We start from the raw sequence: 19365 nt of genomic DNA, 5'->3' as shown, positions 1-19365 counted from the left end.
TAGGCTTAGCACAAGATAGCTCGCTAAGCACATCACAATTCTTGCTAAGAGCAAACAATCGTGCTAAGCCCAAAAACCTCTCTATCTAGAACTATTTCGAATTGGGCTTAGTGCACCTAACGCGCTAAGCACAAATTCCTCTCTATTTGTAGCATTCGTGATTTGGGCACGTTAAGCGTGCATACACCAGTACACTAAGCGTTGCTAAGGCACTAAGCCACTCTACACCTTTGGAACTTCCATCAATTAATTGGCTAAGCGCGTCATCACAGGCTAAGGGAGCCACCTAAGCTCACTAAGCGTGCAATTGCTCGTTAAGCGAAAGTTGCAGGTCAAATTTCACCTGCAAATCTCACTAAGTCGGACTAGTGGCGCTAAGCCCAAAATCCTCTCGAGTTGGAAACTTCACGAATTGGGCTTAGCGAGCACACTTGCTCTAAGCGCAAGTTTTGTTCAAATATATATATATATATATATATATATATATATATATATATATATATATGAAAATCAAAATAAAATTTGAGGGGAAAACCAAAGGACGTCGTCCTTGGTGCGCTAAGTGAGGCAAGATCACTAAGTACGGGGACCATAAGCGTACCTGTAACTGTCAGGCCACACACTAAGTGCGATGCTCGCGCTAAGCACCGTAGGTCATAACTAGAGGCAGTTTCAAAAACTGCTCTACTTTACATAACTCCACCCAACCCCCTAATTTCTCCCTTTATGCCATTTTCCCTTTTTCATTATCTCTATCTCACTTCTTAAACCCTCTTTTTTTATTTTCAGTCATTTTTCTTTTTTTAGTTTTGTGCATTATGCATTTTGTTTGCATTTTTTTTCTTTGAGTTGCGCATTACGCATTTTGTTCCATTCGTTGCTTGTTTGTGTGGTTTCCATCTACTTGTTATTATTTTCGTTGGTTGTTGCTCATGTTATCCATGTTCTAGAATTTCTTTTATTTTATGAACTCGCTAAGCTTGCACCTTGGGGCTTAGCGAGTTCATGAGTTTCTGGGGTTTGTATGCATTTCTGGCAATTTGTGACGAACTCGATAAGCGGGCAGTGCACACTTAGCGAGTTCATGCTTTCTGGGTTTTTGTTGAGTTCTACAAAAATTTCTGATGAACTCACTAAGTCGACGTCACGTGCTTAACGAGTTCATGCATTCTGGGTTTCACCCTTCGTAGTTCAATGTTCTTCATTAGTTCACAGAACTGGGAATTTCTCAGATTCTGTGTCTCACTAAGCGCGTGTGCGCACTAAGCGAGCATCTTGATTTTTATTTTTTTTTTGTACTTGGGCTTAGCGGTAGTTGCATGCTAAGCCCACATGACGTTTAACTTACTGTGTGGCTTTTTGTTTTCTTGTGCATGAGGCTTAGCGCCATCCTCGTGCTAAGCCCCAATGTCCTTTTGTCTCCCATGCACGGGCTTAGCGCTAGCTACATGCTAAGCCTCGATGTCTTTTTGTATGCCAGAGTATGAGCTTAGTGCCAACCACACACTAAGCCATTGTGTCATCTCATCTTCTTGTGCATGGGCTTAACGCCAGCTACGCGCTAAGCCCAAGTGTCCTTTTTGTATGCTTGTGCACGGGCTTAGCGTACTCCACACGCTAAGCCATCCATCAATAAATGCTACATCATTGGGGGGCTAAGCGCGCACCCTCGCGCTAAGCCGCCACCTCCCTGGACCTGTTGTTATGTTTTGTCTGGGCTTAGCACACATACTCATGCTAAGCCCAAATCCCCCTCTATCTCACAATGGAGCTTAGTGCACAACCTAGCGCCACGCCCAAAACCTTCTCTATCTCGTAATTAGGCTAAGCACGCCTCCTCGCGCTAAGCCCAAGTTATTTTGTTGATGTTACATTTTGCATTGGGCTTAGCGAGTAGGTCGTGCTAAGCCTAAAACACTCTTTGTCTATTCTTTTGCGCTAATTGGGCTAAGCGCGCAACCTCACGCTAAGCCCAACCTATTTTTTTGCTAGAGTGGCACTAAGCGCCCAGATGGCGGCTTAACGCCCAAACATTTTTTGTTCTTTTTTTTTTTACCTTTCTACCTGTACAATTTACTGTTTATCCTTGTCTTACCAGTCCTGTTTATGTCTTTTTTTTTTTTTTTGCAGATGGCCTCAAAGAAGCACAGAGTTGGTACCAGTCAGCCACAAAGGGCGGAGCCCGCATGGGACTCCACCAGATTTGTCTCTGAGGTCGCCTAGCATCGCTATCAGGACAACGTTCATCTCTGAAACACTCTTCTGGAGAGGAACATGGAGCTCGCTTATACTCAGTATGATGAATTCCTTGAGGAGTTGGAGTGAAGGTAGTGGCACCGACGACTCACTAGATTTCCAGATAAGCATATTGATGTTGCACTGGTGAAGGAGTTTTATGCTAACATATACGATCCCGATGGCGGCTCCCCAAAGCAGTGTAAAATCCGAGGGAAGCACATTTGGTTTGACGCCCAGATGTTGAACGCCTTCCTGGAGACGCCGATCATCATTTCGGAGGGGGAGTGGCTGACCAATTTTTCCCAGTTTCTTCACACCTACCCCAACCATCAAACCATTACGAGGAAGCTGTGTATGCCGGGTGGCCAGTTTATAATATTGAATGCCGAAGGGGCTCTATGAAAGATTTTGTGGAAGGACTTGACCACTCTCGCTCAAACATGGAGTGTCTTGTCCTATTTCAACTTGGTTCCTACCTCCCACACCTTAGATCTGAACATGGACTGCTCCCGATTGATTTATGGGTTTGTTATGAAGATGGACATGGACTTGGGTAGCATGATATTCTCCCAGATCACTCAAATTGCCCAGTCCAACTCTTCTAGGTTGGGCTCCCCTGCTTTGATCACAACCCTCTGGGACACCAAAGGGGTCATTTCAAACACCCTGACTTTTTAGTCGTCGAGCACCATTATTAACCTAACTTATATCAAGAAGAACTATTGGAATCCAACAGATCCTTCCATTGTTTTTTCAGGGCCACAAAAGGCTACGACTCGGGCCACTCCAGATGCTTTGCCAGTAGTTCCTCCTTCGGTCTCCATTCCGCCTTCCCTTTTCTCCACTCCTCCTGACCAACTCATTCCTATGATGCAGTCTTCACCAGGGCCAATATCTTCTCATGTTGAGCCTTCATCAGCTCTCCCTCCATCAGCTAGTCATGTCGCTAGAGGCTTTCTTGGAGCGTGTAGCTTGGCCTGGGGACCATTTTTCCTCTGTCGGGGGGGGGGGGGGGGGGGGGGGGGGGAGGGGTGACGCCTCTGGAGCTGGAACTGACGCAGGACTAGCCGGTGATGATGATGCTACAAAGAACGGTGATGATGATGATTATATTGCAGATGTCATAGTTGCTCAGGGAGCTTGGGACCCATGGCGCCAACTCGAGATTGAGGTCATCTTTGATCAGGACTTATCTTCATTTTCCTGCATTTATGATAGTAGTTTAATTTTCATTTATTTTCAATTATTCAGTAGTTTTAATTTACTTCTTTGCATGATAGACATTTTACGTTTTGGTTTGGTGGAATCGACTGTATGATTGAGATGAATTACGTATTGATGAATATTGTTTTCGAATTTCTGATTTTCGAGTGAGCAAGCGTGGTTGTGAGGGATGGAGTGTGAATTAAATGCGTGTAAGTGAAGTGGTTAGTTTGCATGACAGAAAATTATGGATGAAAAACTAAATGTTTCGTATTACTGGGTGAGTTGTGTGAACCTTGATTGTAAGAGAACGACTGATTTTAATTTCATGATTTTGCATGATTCCTTGACTACTTGAATGCATACATGATGTGGATATGATCAAGGCCCTGTTGTTTATTTTTAATTTCATCCACTTAGCCAAATAGCTACCATGTTGCTAGTGAATGAATGAATCCCTTATACCCTTTTAAGCCTAAATGTGAATGAATTTGTCATTGAAAGTTAGCTGAATGCAAATGTTGTTGTTGTGCACCCTGTCTTAGGTTATAAGAGAGCATTATTATGGATCAAGACAAATTTGTCCCAAATTTCGGGGAGTGTATTGGGTAATTTTGTTGCAGGGATATAAATAACAACACACAGAAAACCAGAACTACATTTTTTGGTATTATGTTTCAAGTTTTGTTAAAAATAAAAAAATTGAGAAATAAGAGTTGAAAGCAACTGTGTAGCAATTCAATAAGGTTGGTGGTTGTGAAAAAGTGTTTGTTAGGTAAATAGGGAATAGGTGAATGCTCTCCTAGAACCTAATTGTTTGAATTTGAGCAAAATCATGATTTCTTTGTTAACCCGACCACATTACAAGCTTAATAAAGTCCTTAGTGATCCATATTGTGTGTGTGTGATTGCATTGAATGAGATGATAATTGTTATGTATACATAAATTGTGTAATTAAATCACACAACAATCATCTAATTTCCCTCTCTTTTATTGCTTCTTTTTGTGTTAAACATTAGGAATTTAACATCTTTTGATTTTTTTTTACCTAGTAGGTGCTAAAAATAATAAATTTATTGCATTTTTGGTGGTATACTTTTTGTAGAGACACAACATAAGGCATGGAAAAGAGTTAAGGAATTAGAGAGTCGCACTCAGCAAGTGAAAAGCACTCAACACAATAGCCTTGCTTAGCGCCAGAAGTCACATAGGAAGCCAGTTGTCACGTGCATGCGCGCTTAGTGCATGGTGCGCACTCAACGTGTGGTCACTTATCCAGTTGGACTTTTTGTGCCGCGCTCAGCGTGTAACCTCGCTTAGCGCACAATCAATGTCGAAAAACATGACTGTGCTGTGTTTTAAAAGAAAGAAGAAGAGGGAACAGAGGACCATTCCATCCATTGAGCACCCAAGGCTAGGGCAAATCCATTAGAGAGAGACCCACTAATTTGGAGCTTCTCATTTCCTTTCTTCTCCATTTTCCTCCATTCTCTTCCATTACCTTTACCTTTTTTTGTATTTGTAAGCCTCTCATGACAATGAGAGGCTAAACCACCCATTGTTGGGAGCTTAGCAACCAAACACTCTTAATGTAATTATTCTAACTATCTATTTAATGTTATTTCAGTATTATTGTTTCTTTTCTGTGCTTATTATCATGTTTGTGGCTTGATCACCCATGCTCATGTAATGTTATAGGGTTTAGGCATTGGAAAATGTTTATCTCTTAAGAAATGAAAAAGAACATCTAAACAATCCATCTCTAGCGATAGAATGGTGTTATTTAGCCTATTTTATGCATCTCTGTTCATAACGCAATTTGTCTAATTCATCTCTTAAGGGATTAGTGGAGAAATTAGGTAAGTTAGGCTCTTTCATGTGAGGAATCATGGCTAGAGTATGCAAGTAAATGTAGGTGATAATTGAAATAATATGGAATAGAGAAAAATCATTAACGTTGCATTAAGAATAGTTCTGGTAGGTTGAGCCCCCAACATGCCCGTAATTCTGCATCAACTATCACTTCACTGTTCCAAGTATTTGTTTTCTCGCCCTTGTGCATGCTAGCCTTATAGTTAATTTTACGTCAAATTTACATTTAATGTCACATATTGCAATTCAATTCATTAATTGCTTAAAATTGGATATATATAAACTCTGAGTACAGTCAAAGTCCTTGTGGACTGGACACTCAGTCTTATCGTTTTAAAGTACTACTTAGACGAATTGGTACACTTGCTAAGGAGTTAACAATCATCAATATACTTTTTGTCTTCCATTTCAAGCCTGCCAAATGTGTTTTGATACTTGATAGTTGTCTTCCACCTAGTTTTCACGTCTAGGTGAACGAGGCCCTTGTAGAGAATTTTCTCTTGTTCAACACAACCCTTGAATTTAGCCAATCTAGATGGTGAAGATCTGATATACTTGAATGTAGCATGGATTCTTAAAACAAATTATTTTACATGTTTCAAACCATGCTTCACAATCAAGCACAAAATATGTGCACAACATCGCATATGGATATAATCCCCCTCCAAAAGTACATTGTACCAAAAAATGAACCTTTTTTTTAAGTGTTGAATCTCGAGGTCATTAGATGAAACATTGTCCACAACTACACTAAAGACATGATTCCACTCCTATTCATTCTAGCATATTTCAAAATTTTTTGTCATATTCTCTCTAGAATGTCCTATGATTTGACAAAAGTTCAAAATTTTCTTTTGTAACTTCCAATTATTATCAATGAAGTGAGCAGTCAAACTCATGTAAGTGAAGTTCTAGATTGATGTCCATGTATTCATGGTAAGCAAACCTTCTCGCAGTGCTTGGAAATAAATTTCTTCAACTTTTCTTTCTCTTCATCAAAGAGTCTAAAAATGTCACATGTTAATGTAGCACGTGATGGGGCACTAAATCATGGTTGCAAGACAAATAGAAACTTGGAAGCTCGGAAAACACAAACATCTTCACAAGTTCTTTTCGGCACAACTCTTGGTCAAATTTAAAACAACTTGGTGAAGAGTGAACACCACCACCCACTTGCCCCTCTACAATTTGTCAAAAGGAAACATTTGATCTTTTCACTTTTTGTCCTTTATTTGGATTATCAGGGCATCTTAATAAATGATTCTTCATAGCAGTTGGTCCACCCTTTAAACTTAATTAAGGTACCACAATAGTTGCATGATGCCTTATAGTCTTCACTGGAATCTTCTTTAAAATGGTCCCATGCTACTGATCGAGTTTTATGCTCTGATGATGCTTTTGAATGACGTGGTAATGGTGCTTTAGTGGTAGAGGCATATGAGGTATTAGCAATTGAATGTCTTGTTGTCTCTGATAATGAAGAATCCATCCGATTTCAACTATAAGAAAAGCAAGAATAAGGACAGAGAGAAACCAATAATAGCAAACTATGCTTTTCTAAATTCCACAACATCTACCACTCAATAAAAGTGAAGTTTATACTTGAAAACATAGTAAGCTTGCATGCCATTGTTTAAATCAAACTTAAAGACTAATCCTAGTAATATTGAACAACAAAAGAGTCTTCTACAGAAAGACCAAAAGGGGTCAAGGAAAAACCACTACATTGGAAAAAAGAAGGAAGAACAAGTTAAAAGCAATAATTAGGAAAATGGTATACACATAGGTATAAAAAATTCACACACCACACACAACAATATCTAAAACATTAGGAAAAACCTTGCTTTAGCCACAAATCTTAAATCAAATATATAATATAAACAAATATATAATATACCATCTAACTAGCAATATATTGGTATAAATGACAAACTGATATATGATAACTCTCCAAAGTAATAAGTTCCTTGTTTTCCATGCTTGTCCAAAAGTGTCAACAGTAATTGATCTAATGACTAAGGTACGTAAATAATAAAATTGTATCTAAGCAACCAATGACTAACCAAGTAAACATCTAATCTAAAAAAGAAACAATTAAAATTCAGAGAGTAATATAATCGAAGTTTCTAGGACAAATACATTGTATCTCTACCATTATGATAACCATAAGAGATCAGAACTAAGTCATTGAATCCAACTGCAAGTAATAGCAATATAATAGCTATAACATATATAGTATTAGTAAATAATAAAAAAGAAATATAAATGGATGGAGCTTGAAGAACACAAGCAAAGAGCAACAACACAATCATGGAAGTTTCATCAGGCTCAAACCCACAACCCCACATCCTAAAAAAATACCCAATCTCATCACCCAGTGAAAGACTCTCAACACAAGCAGTCATAATCGAGTTCCAAGAAACAACAGTTCTCTCAGGCATTTCATTGAACACCTTCCTCGCATTCACAATCTTCTTACAACACCCGTAAAAATGAATCAAATTATTAACCCATAAACCGAGAAGAGAAGCTTGAGCCAGAGTGTGAAACAAGGGTGAGCGTGAACCTTGAGCGGCAAAGGTTGAGTCAGAGTGAAAGAAAAACATGTCTCATTACATCGTTTTGTGAGAGTGTGTCACTACGTCGTTGAGTGAGAGTGCATCACTATGTCGCGCCTCACTGCCTCAGACAGTTATGTGAACACTTAAGTTAGAGTGTTAAGTTACCATTTAATTGTTATTTTAAAAAAGAAAAATTAAAATGCACTGAACTGTTTTTAATAATAGTTAAATTTTTTAAAATAGAATAAAAAATAAGTTTAGTTATTTTAAGTTAGTTTAATTCAGTTAACTACAAATTCAGTTTATAATAGTTATTATGAGCACCCTAGAGATGGGTAAATAATGAACTGATTGCCAAAATAACAGCATTTCACGGTTTTGAATAGTGGTTGTAAGGCTAAAATAACGGTTTTTTTTTTTTTTGCCGGGAACATCATTGGGATACAAATAGTAAATGAGTTTCTAATAGTAGTGATCGACCATAATAACAGCTATAATGTTCAAAATAACATCTTTTTGCAGGAAAATTCTACGGTGAAGCATCAACTATGTGATTCACGTGAAGAAAAATCATTAAAAGTTATGTTCCATTTGTTAACAAATGGTTCAGGTGTAGATGTGATGTTTTAGATCCGTTGGATTTATGATAAAAAATTTGGACGGTTGAGGAAACCTGAATGCTGAGCTATTAATGATTTATTTGACCTTGGTAAGTGTTATTTTTAACCTTGCTATTTACAGGAATGTCCTTTATGTTATAATGTAGTAAATGTCATGTTTGACCCTGGTAATTAAAAAGAAAAAATCATTCTGCGAAAAGGTAGTAAAGGCATGTTCGTAACAGTTATGGATGGTGGGTTCGCATTCAATATTGATATTACTATTATTGTTTATCTGTAATGATAAGGAAATTATGCATTAAATATAATTTGAGAAGTTGTGTTGCGTAGTAGTTTTATGCAACATATGCGTTTAATTATATGATTGGAAGTGTGTGGTTAATGAAACAGCTGCGTTTTAAATGTATATGATTTGAAGTTTGTGGTTTCAGTGTTTCACGGTGTTGGTGATGTTGAACGCAGTGTCGAGAAACAATGTAGCAACACGCGCGAACCAAACCCCTGTTGCCTTGCCGACTGACTTTGTCTATTCTCTTTGCCACACAGTAAAACCCAACAACCAAAATACCCTTTGCGCTGGAAAAATCCTTAACAACCAACATCAGAAAGCATTTTTTGTGGTGACATAATTGTCATTTCCAAATGGCCACAGCATGGCCAAACTAGTCAATTCGAATTTAAAATTCCAACGTGTATTCACTTGGTTAAAAAGTATTTTTACTCCTTCACCAAAACCACATGCCAACTTCCTCACTGTATTACGTATAAGTCTTCCTTTTTGCATGGTTTTTAATTGTAATTGTAAGTAGTATTAGAATCATGTAATGCACGGATAAACTGATTTATTGTAAAATACAATGAATGGTAATTTTTTATGGTTTTTAATTGTAAATGTAATTAGTAGTAGACTCTGCGTAATGTACGGACAAATTGATTTATTGTAGAATATAATGAACTGATTTAATATTTTATTGTTGTGATTTTTCAAAGACTAATAATTCTGGTTCAAAATGATTAAAACAACGTTTTGTGGTTTTCAACCATGGTTATAATCTGAGTTTTTTTTATTGAAAATTTAACAGAAATAAAACATAATAAAGATTATAAAAGTAAATATTCTTGGATTTATTATTATTGTACTTTATTCTAGTTTCTATTGTTTTTTACTTACAATTTACATAAAAAGGGTAAATCAAAGTGATTAATTTTACTTAAATCTAACTTCTTAATCGGTTAAGATGACAGTCATAACAACTAAAATAACGACTTTTAGCGCGCTATAATGATGTTACTAACATATAGCCTTTAAAATCTCATTTTTACACAGAATATTATCGTTTGTTTGTTTTTTTGGTAAAATATTCTACAAAAATTTACTTGTATTTTTTGACCTCTATTCCTTCGCAATTCAATGGAGTGTTTTTTATTGAATGTTTCGTTCTTTCTTCCTCCTATAGACTTTCCAATTCAAATTTTCTGATTTTTTAATCTAATTTGTTATGTTTTTTTTTAATTAATTTCACTATTTTTTTATAAGCTATTAATTTCAATAATTTAACTATTGTCTTTTATTTTTTTATATGGGTGGTGATTGTGTGTGTAACTTATCTATCATGAATTTATTTAATGTAATTCTATCTCTTCTTTATTTTTCACATCTATTCAAGGGTAATTTATGTGCAGATAAACTTGTTTGCTCATGGTGTTATTACTAATGATTTAATTTGGTGGGATTTTTTTCCATATTTTTTTAATTGGAAAGAATTTTTTAGAAATATATAAATATATGTTATTTCTTGCTTTTGATTCAAATGATTGTACATGAATTTTGGTCGTTTGTCTCTCATGATCATTATTTTTTTTTCTTTGATCCTTAACCTAGTGGAGTGTGTTGTATTTAGTTGTTGATGACTTTGGTGTCAACCTAGTTGAGATTGTTCTCTTCCATATATAGAAACTGGATTCTGATTAAAAGAACTACATATGAAAAAAATGATAAAAGGGACAATATATAAATAATTATCTCAATGACTACATATAAAATCCAAATTCAGAATCTACATCTCATTTTTGTTGCTTCTGTGTATAGTTTCCTTCGTCTGGATCGGTAAAAAAAATTAAAAACCAATAGAATCTCTCCGCCATAACAAACCTAGATGCTATTATCTATATATTATCTGGGTATTCGCAAAGCTCCAAATAATTTCATATAAAATTTAAAATTTAAATCTCAGTTTAACTTGAATAAATTTTAAAATTTTTTTAAATTCATATCAATATATTTCTTTTTTTCCTTTTCAACTTTTATAATTTTGTTTAAGGTTAAATGTAATTTTGGTCTTCCATCAAATTTGAAATATTAACGATGTTACCCAAATTGAGTGATGTAACATGAAATTATTTATTTAACAAATATCATAATCAACATTAATGTCTTAATAATCAATGTTAACTAAGGATCAAATATTTTTGTTTTAAATTAGGAGATTAAAATTGTAGATATTTTAAAATATAAGAACCAAATTATCTATTTTAAAATAAGAAAATTAAAATTATAAATTTTAAAAGACAGGAGAGCAAAATTAATTTAAATCTTTTTGTTTATTTATGATTTTTATGATGTCCACATTTCCCATTACAGAAATACTTACATGATTTTATAGACGTTGTCATGTGAATCGTGATAACGTATAAGTATTTTTTGTAATAAGTGAAAAGAGGGAAATAAAAGATATAAATAATAGAGAAAACTGTTCCTATAATCTTATTCTTGCATGGAGAATTCGGAAAATTTTCTAGCTGAATAGCATAATAGAACATAGTTATCCTCTTAGACTACAAGCTAGTTCACACTTTTTTTTTAAGAGATGTATTAAGTGAAACTTATTTTAATTTGTTATAAATGATTAAGATTGACAATTTTTTTCCTAAATTTTTCATCAATAAGTTAATTTAAATATCATTACCTTTTTTTTATGAAGCTTACAAAGAATACTGAAATTAGACAATTTCTCCTTCTAGATTTTTTTTCTTAAGAGATTGCCAGTAATATACTTAAAATGATTAGAATTTTCAAAAAATGAATATAATTAAAAATTGTAATGTAACGTTGAAGCTATAAATATGATCACTATCATGCTTTTGACATTTCAAAATGTTGTTTGTCGTTCAAAAAGTTGAACACGTACAATGCCTTAATCCTTAATTAATCCCCAATTAACCCTCTAATTTTCCAATTTCTTCGAGTTCACTTCTTCCCCATGTTGTGTCCAAAACATAACAAAAAATTTGTTGAAACTTGAAACACAATGGGGCCATTATTCACCAGAGTCTCGTTATGGCTGTGAAAATCCGAATATTATTTTCCCCTCCAATGTAATACAATTCACAACTCCTCTTTTGTTTTGTGCTCCGTTTTTTCAAGCTAATAATGCATTCTAATTCACAACACAATAAAATTATGAAGGCATGAGGTGGACAATCCGTGTCGCATTGATGTCCCTACGCCCAGTACAATATTGCACCCGATGCCTCAACCCAACACAAGAAAGATGCCTATAAAAGCCTCTTCTTTATTATGACCAAACAATAATGACAATGCAAAGGAAGAAAATGAAAGCCTCACGAATTGCCAATTTTGCCCCAATGAAGTGCATCACAAGTTTTGTTTGTTTGTTTGTTTGGATGCACAGATTATTCAAAGCCTCGCGAAAATAAACGTTGATATGTTTGATTTCATATAATTTGATTTTTGACTTTAAATAATTTTAGAATGTTGTATTAAAAATATTGGTTAGATTAGTCAATTGGTTTTCGAACTAATTTTTAAATTAAGTCCTTAAATTATTTTTTTCAATTGATCTTTGATCATGTAAGTGTTTTTAATTGCGTCCTCAAGTTTCTTAAAACTATCATATATGGTCATTTCTAGTATTTTCAGGATGCTAAAAACTAATTCCAAGAGCTACTTTTTTGTTTTAAGAATCCATTTATTTATTTTTAGTTTAAAGATCTATTTGAAATTTTTTAAAATAGTTTAGAGATCAACCGAGTAATTTAGACAAAAAAGTATATACCAAATTTTACTATTAATTTAATAAAAAATATAAATATAAATCACATGGATTTAAATATAATTTTAATCAAAAATAAATTTTGCAAAATCAATCTTTGCAACACTGGAATTTAGCTCAGTTGAGAACAATACATAAGTTATTGTGAATTCTAATAATGATTTCATTTTCGATGGGTAAAAAAAATCTTACAACACCCTTATTCAAGGCTAATTCGGGTAATTAAAATTTTGTCTTCTATGACCGATGCAAATTTTATTATACTATAATAATATTCATGATGACCAGTCACATTGAGCCAGCAGAACGTGGCAAAGAGTGGGGCCCATAAGAATACATAAGCATCCAAAAAAAAACCAAATCCAATGCAATGTAGCCGTTGGAGGGACGAAACGCAACCCCATCTCTGCTCGGTCTTCTATTATAATGTCCCAACCCAACAACAACGTTAATACGTTATGCAGCAGTTATGATAATAATTTAGACTATGAACAAATAAAACTAGCCGTTAGGATCATTAAGAAATTTGCAACATTTGACTCATTCTACAACAAACCTTAAACCCCACCGACAACAACTTTCTTCAGTCACATGTCCTTCTCTTTTCACTCTCTACTTTCCTTCTTGTGTTATTTAGATCCTTCCCTTTGTTCTTCATTGTACTATACTACCACTATCATCTGAGTATCTGAGTTTGAGAAGTGAGAAACCAAAAAAGAGAGTGTGCAAGTGGAACCTGTTTGTGTCTTACTTTCTTTTCTTTCTTTTGCTTTGCCATTGTTTGTTCCAAGTCCCACTTACTTACCACTTTCATGGGACACAACAACACTTGTCATCATCATGTCAAAGGTTTCCACACAGACCCTTTTCAGCATAGCCTCTCTTTTGCTTCAAATGGTGGTGGTGATAGGAGGAGGAAATGCCGGAGCAATGAAAAAAGTGGTAGCGGTGGTTTCATTTGCTTACCCTTTTTTCTGTTTCTTTTGGCTTCCACTTCCACCATTCAGCATGTTTCAGGCCACTTGTGGGATGGGGTGGTTGTGACTCAGGCTGATTTTCAAGCCCTTAGGGTTATTAAGAATGAGCTTATTGACTTCAAAGGGGTGCTGAAAAGCTGGAATGACAGTGGTGTAGGTGCTTGTTCAGGAGGCTGGGCTGGAATCAAGTGTGTGAATGGTGAGGTTATTGCAATTCAGCTTCCTTGGAGAGGGTTAGGTGGGAGAATTTCAGAGAAAATTAGCCAACTTCAGTCTCTTAGGAAGCTCAGTCTCCATGACAATGCTCTTGGTGGTCCAGTTCCTTTGACACTTGGTTTGCTTCCTAACCTTAGAGGAGTTTATCTCTTCAACAACAAGCTTTCAGGTTCTATCCCTCCTTCCCTTGGAAACTGTCCAATGCTTCAGTCTCTTGATATTAGCAACAATTCCCTCAGTGGTAAAATCCCTTCTAGTTTAGCAAGATCCACTAGGATATTCAGGATCAATTTGAGCTTCAACTCACTTTCTGGATCCATTCCTAGTAGTCTCACTATGTCTCCTTCTCTAACCATTCTTGCACTTCAGCACAACAATCTCTCCGGTTCTATCCCAGATTCTTGGGGTGGAACTGGAAAGAAGAAAGCCTCTCAGCTTCAAGTTTTGACCCTTGATCACAATCTTTTTTCTGGAACTATCCCAGTTTCTCTAGGGAAGCTAGCTTTTCTTGAAAATGTTTCCTTGAGTCATAACAAAATTGTAGGGGCTATTCCAAGTGAGCTAGGTGCACTTTCCAGGCTTCAAATTCTTGATCTATCAAACAATGTCATCAATGGCAGCCTTCCTGCTAGCTTCTCTAACCTCTCTTCTCTTGTTTCATTGAATCTAGAGAGCAATCAACTTGCAAGCCATATTCCCGATTCTTTGGACAGGTTGCACAACCTTTCTGTGCTTAACCTGAAGAACAATAAGCTTGATGGCCAAATCCCAACAACAATTGGGAACATTTCAAGCATTAGCCAAATTGATTTATCTGAGAACAAATTAGTTGGAGAAATCCCAGATTCCCTTACCAAACTTACAAATCTCAGTTCATTCAATGTCTCCTACAACAACCTATCTGGTGCTGTTCCATCTCTACTTTCCAAAAGGTTCAATGCTAGCTCATTTGTTGGGAATCTTGAGCTATGTGGATTCATCACTTCAAAACCATGCTCTTCACCCCCTCCTCATAACCTTCCAACTCAATCACCACATGCTCCTTCCAAGCCGCATCACCACAAACTAAGCACCAAGGACATAATCCTCATAGTGGCAGGTATTCTCCTGTTGGTTCTGTTAGTACTGTGCTGCTTCTTGCTGTGTTGTTTGATCAGGAGAAGAGCTGCTTCAAGCAGAAAGAGTAGCAAGACTGCTAAGGCTGCAGCATCTGCCAGGGGTGTTGAGAAAGGTGCCTCAGCTGGCGAAGTTGAATCAGGAGGTGAAGCTGGTGGGAAACTAGTTCACTTTGATGGGCCTTTTGTGTTTACTGCTGATGATCTTTTGTGTGCAACTGCGGAGATAATGGGAAAAAGTGCATTTGGGACAGCATACAAAGCGACACTGGAAGATGGTAACCAAGTTGCTGTGAAGAGGTTGAGGGAAAAGACTACTAAAGGGCAGAAGGAGTTTGAAACTGAGGTTGCTGCACTTGGCAAAATCAGACACCCAAATCTCTTGGCACTTAGAGCCTACTATTTAGGACCAAAAGGAGAGAAGCTTCTTGTGTTTGATTACATGACCAAAGGAAGCCTAGCATCATTCCTTCATGGTAAGTGCTAAAACAGTAATTAGATCACTTTAAGAGTTAAGATTTAATCTTTTATTAATTTGTTGTGCCATTGCTTCTAGTACTTATATGTGATATATCTAGTATATGCATATGTTTTCATTGCTTTTGATACTGATATGTGGTATATCTAATTGATGCTATGTATAATATATAGCAATAGCATCATTCTTTCATGGTAGGTACTATACTGTAATTAGAGTATCTTACGAGTTAAGATTCAATCCTTTAATTTATTGTGCCATTGCTTCTGATATGCGATATATCTAGCATATGCATCATTCCTTCATGATGATGAGTACTAAACATTAATTAGAATATATTGTTTCATTGCTTCTGATAATGATATGTGATATATCTAATACGTTCTGTTTCCAATATAAAGCATCATTCCTTCATGGTAAGTTTACTATACTGTCATGAGTGTATCTTATGAGTTAAGATATAATCTCTTCATTTGTTGTGTCATTGCTTATGGTACTGCTATGTGATACATCTAATACATGCTCATGACGATAAGTACTAAACAATAATTAGAATATGTTGTTTCATTGCTTAGATACTGATATGCGATATATCTAATATAAAACATCATTCCTCATGGTAATTACTAAACTGTATTTAGAGTATCTTATTAGTTAAGATTTAATCTCTTAATTTGTTGTGTCAATGTTTCTGATTCTGATATATGATATATCTAACAACATATGCAGCTCGCGGGCCTGAAATTGTTATTGAATGGCCAACAAGGATGAAGATAGCCATCGGAGTTACTCGCGGCTTGAGCTACCTCCACAACCAAGAGAACATTGTACACGGGAACCTTACATCAAGCAACATACTATTGGATGAGCAAACAGAAGCCCACATAACAGACTTTGGCCTCTCAAGGCTGATGACAACTTCTGCCAACACCAACATCATCGCTACTGCAGGAAGTCTCGGCTACAATGCACCAGAGCTTTCAAAGACCAAGAAGCCTTCCACAAAGACTGATGTGTACAGCCTCGGTGTCATCATGTTGGAGCTCTTGACCGGTAAACCGCCTGGGGAGCCAACCAATGGCATGGACTTGCCACAATGGGTGGCATCCATAGTTAAGGAAGAGTGGACTAATGAAGTGTTTGATTTGGAGCTCATGAGGGATGCACCAGCCATAGGGGATGAATTGCTTAACACATTGAAGTTAGCATTGCATTGTGTGGATCCTTCTCCAGCTGCTAGGCCTGAAGTTCAGCAAGTTCTGCAGCAATTGGAGGAGATTAAACCAGACTTAGCTGCAGGGGATGATGATGGAGCTAAGGTCCAAACAACTGAGTAAAGGGTTGATTTTGAGAGTGTGTAGGAAGGGAAATTACTTTATTTACTTGAACTACTTGAGAAAGGATATATGATTTATTCTTTATTTATTTGTTCATTGAGTTTATGTATATATACGAGTGAGGATTTATTTTACACCTTGTATTCTTTTTTAACTGGAGAAATAATGTATGCTTTCAATATTTGTTAAACAAGTTCTTCATCTGATGAAATGATGATGCTTCTGTTTTTCACTTGATTCAATGATATTACTGTAATTGTGTTTTTCCCTCAAGCTTATAATTTTACAACACTTTGACCATAGCACAAAAAGCTACGTCTCATTTCATACATTTTCATCTTGTAACCTACTTTAAACAAATATAAATATGAAACACAGAGAGATGAATTTAATTACTTTTCCTTTCTTCTTGAAAGAGATATGTCAAGCACGAAGAGCATTTTATTATCGTTGGTACCCACTTTATTTGTTATTTTTTATTTTTATAAGTAACCGTTGCTTACACTTGGTCTCCATGTCATATCACTCTGATAGTGCACTCTTGTTATGATGCAATGCTTAATTATGAAAAGTTAAGTAATTTTTTAAATCGTAACAATTTCAAGCTACAAATCAAGTAATTTCCTTCAACCACATCCTTTCTAACCTCAGGAGATTCTCCAATATAATAGAATATTAACTCCCAAACAGAGAAATAAATACTATTAGATATGCTAAACAATATTTAGAAGTTCACAATCTATGAAAATTTTATTATTTTGTTTCCTTTCCTAATTACATTTTTTGCTCAAGTATTTTTGTTCCTCTCATTAATTTCCTTTTTCTTGGTCTTGTGTAGGATCAAGTTATTTATAGACAATTGAATTTTTATTCATCCAAGGGTTGTACATATAGGTATATTCTTCAAAAATCTCCTCCCCTCTTCCTGTCAAAAGAGAATCTTTGAAAGGGCCAGTTGTCTATTGTTATTCATATGGCCCCTTTTAACCATTTCAGAGGTGTATATTATCATTTATCTAGCTTTTGGAATCTTCTAAAAAGAATCTGCAGTGATAGATAGGGTTAGAAAGCTCCGCATCATGATCTGCTTCAATTCTCAGAAGTAGCTAATATTTTGGTCAATTTCATTAAATTTCAATTAGTTTTAAGAGGAAATTTAGCATGATAGAAAATAAAAAATACATGATAGAGCTGGTTCATCTCCATTATAATACAATTCTTGAGACATTAATTTTGGATGGATTTATCTTCATTCAAAGGTATCTCTAATTTTTAATTCTTTATGTGGCTTCGTCATGAAATGACATTTTCATCTTCATCAGCGTTCTTCTTGCCATGTAACGATTAATACTGTCAATTTTTTTGAAGCATTCTTCACTTTGTTTAGTAAAGCATGATCATTACTGATTAAGCCTTTTGTTTGTTGACAATCAATTATGCAGGCTTACTTTTTAATCATTACTTTAGATAGCATGAATATGTTGTAAGTTAGTTTAATTCGGTCTCTTTGGCAGAGTATCCAATTTCATATATAGAACAATATTTTCATTTTATATTAATATATATGGTGTGCTATCGAAGATGTTTAGGAAATGATATTTTTAAATTATGAACTCAAGTTTATATTATAAGATTAAATAAATATACTAATAATATGTGTATTTTTTATACCACTAATTAATAATATTTTTACAAAATTAAAAAGCAAGTAGTAATATTTGGTGCATAATTAAAATTTATTAATTTCTATAAACTATTTTTAAAATCAATTTTGATTTGTTTTTAACAACGTAATACTATTATTTTAGAGAAATACTAATAATACACTTTTTCTAAATACAAATAATATTATTGATGAAATTTGTTAAAAATTAAAAAAATTAATGGATCTCACTTCTTTTTAATGATTTTATTTTGGTTTTATACTTTTTAATAAAATTAATCAATGATAAAACGTTCATTTAAAGGAATACTATTAGCATTAAGAGTATTAATTAAAATTTATTAAAAAATATACAAGATAGATATTTATTAAATACTAAAATGTGAAATCTACAAAATCAATTTGTGATTTTTTGCAATAAATCAATATCTACAAGAAAAGAGAAGGAAATTGAAAATACTGAAATACCCATGACTGAGAGGTTGACAGCTGTCCAAAATTTTGATTTTTTGGTCAAAATACCCATAGCTGAGAGCTTGACACCTGTCCAAGTTTTTTGTTTTTTGGTCATTTATGCCCTTCTAGGTTGGGTTGGTTTTCTGCCACCTTACTGCCATGTGTTATTTTATGGTTCTATGATTATGGTTTTAAGCCACGTAGCTTGGTGTGTTGTTGAGTGATTAGATTGTCGTTTGCAGTTTTGGTGGTTGGTGGTGTACGTGGCTTCTTTGTAGCGTTTTTTACTTCTTTCACTAGCAAGTTGCAAGCTGCTGATTGCATTTGTTTAACTTTTTTCATTTGTTTTTTTAGTTGTTCTGTTGTTTACGATTTTGGCGCGAGGTTGTGGTTTCCAGTTCGTGATTTCCGTTCTTCTGTGGTTGAAGGTTCGAGTGCATGTTTATGTTCTTCTAGCACGTGTTCTTTATTGTTCACAAATTCTTGCTTTTCTTTTCGTTGGCCTGCATTTGTCAGTTGTTCTTTGGATTGCATTTACATGGTTTTGGATTGATC

The 19365-nt window shown here is 35.1% G+C and overlaps 1 protein-coding gene across 1 annotated transcript; it reads left to right on the top strand.

Annotated features, from left to right (window-relative positions):
- Positions 1–13045: 13045 nt before the first annotated feature.
- LOC100799290 (probably inactive leucine-rich repeat receptor-like protein kinase IMK2) lies at positions 13046–16964 on the top strand. The gene is made up of 2 exons (XM_003516352.4): positions 13046–15352; positions 16084–16964. Exons 1-2 carry the CDS (start codon positions 13381–13383, stop codon positions 16689–16691), a joined length of 2580 nt encoding a protein of 859 aa, XP_003516400.1. The 5' UTR covers positions 13046–13380; the 3' UTR covers positions 16692–16964.
- Positions 16965–19365: the final 2401 nt, after the last annotated feature.

This window comes from Glycine max, chromosome 1 (assembly GCF_000004515.6).
Source record: "Glycine max cultivar Williams 82 chromosome 1, Glycine_max_v4.0, whole genome shotgun sequence".
In the NCBI taxonomy this organism is placed as follows: Eukaryota; Viridiplantae; Streptophyta; class Magnoliopsida; order Fabales; family Fabaceae; genus Glycine; species Glycine max.
This window is presented reverse-complemented; position numbering and strand designations above follow the sequence as displayed.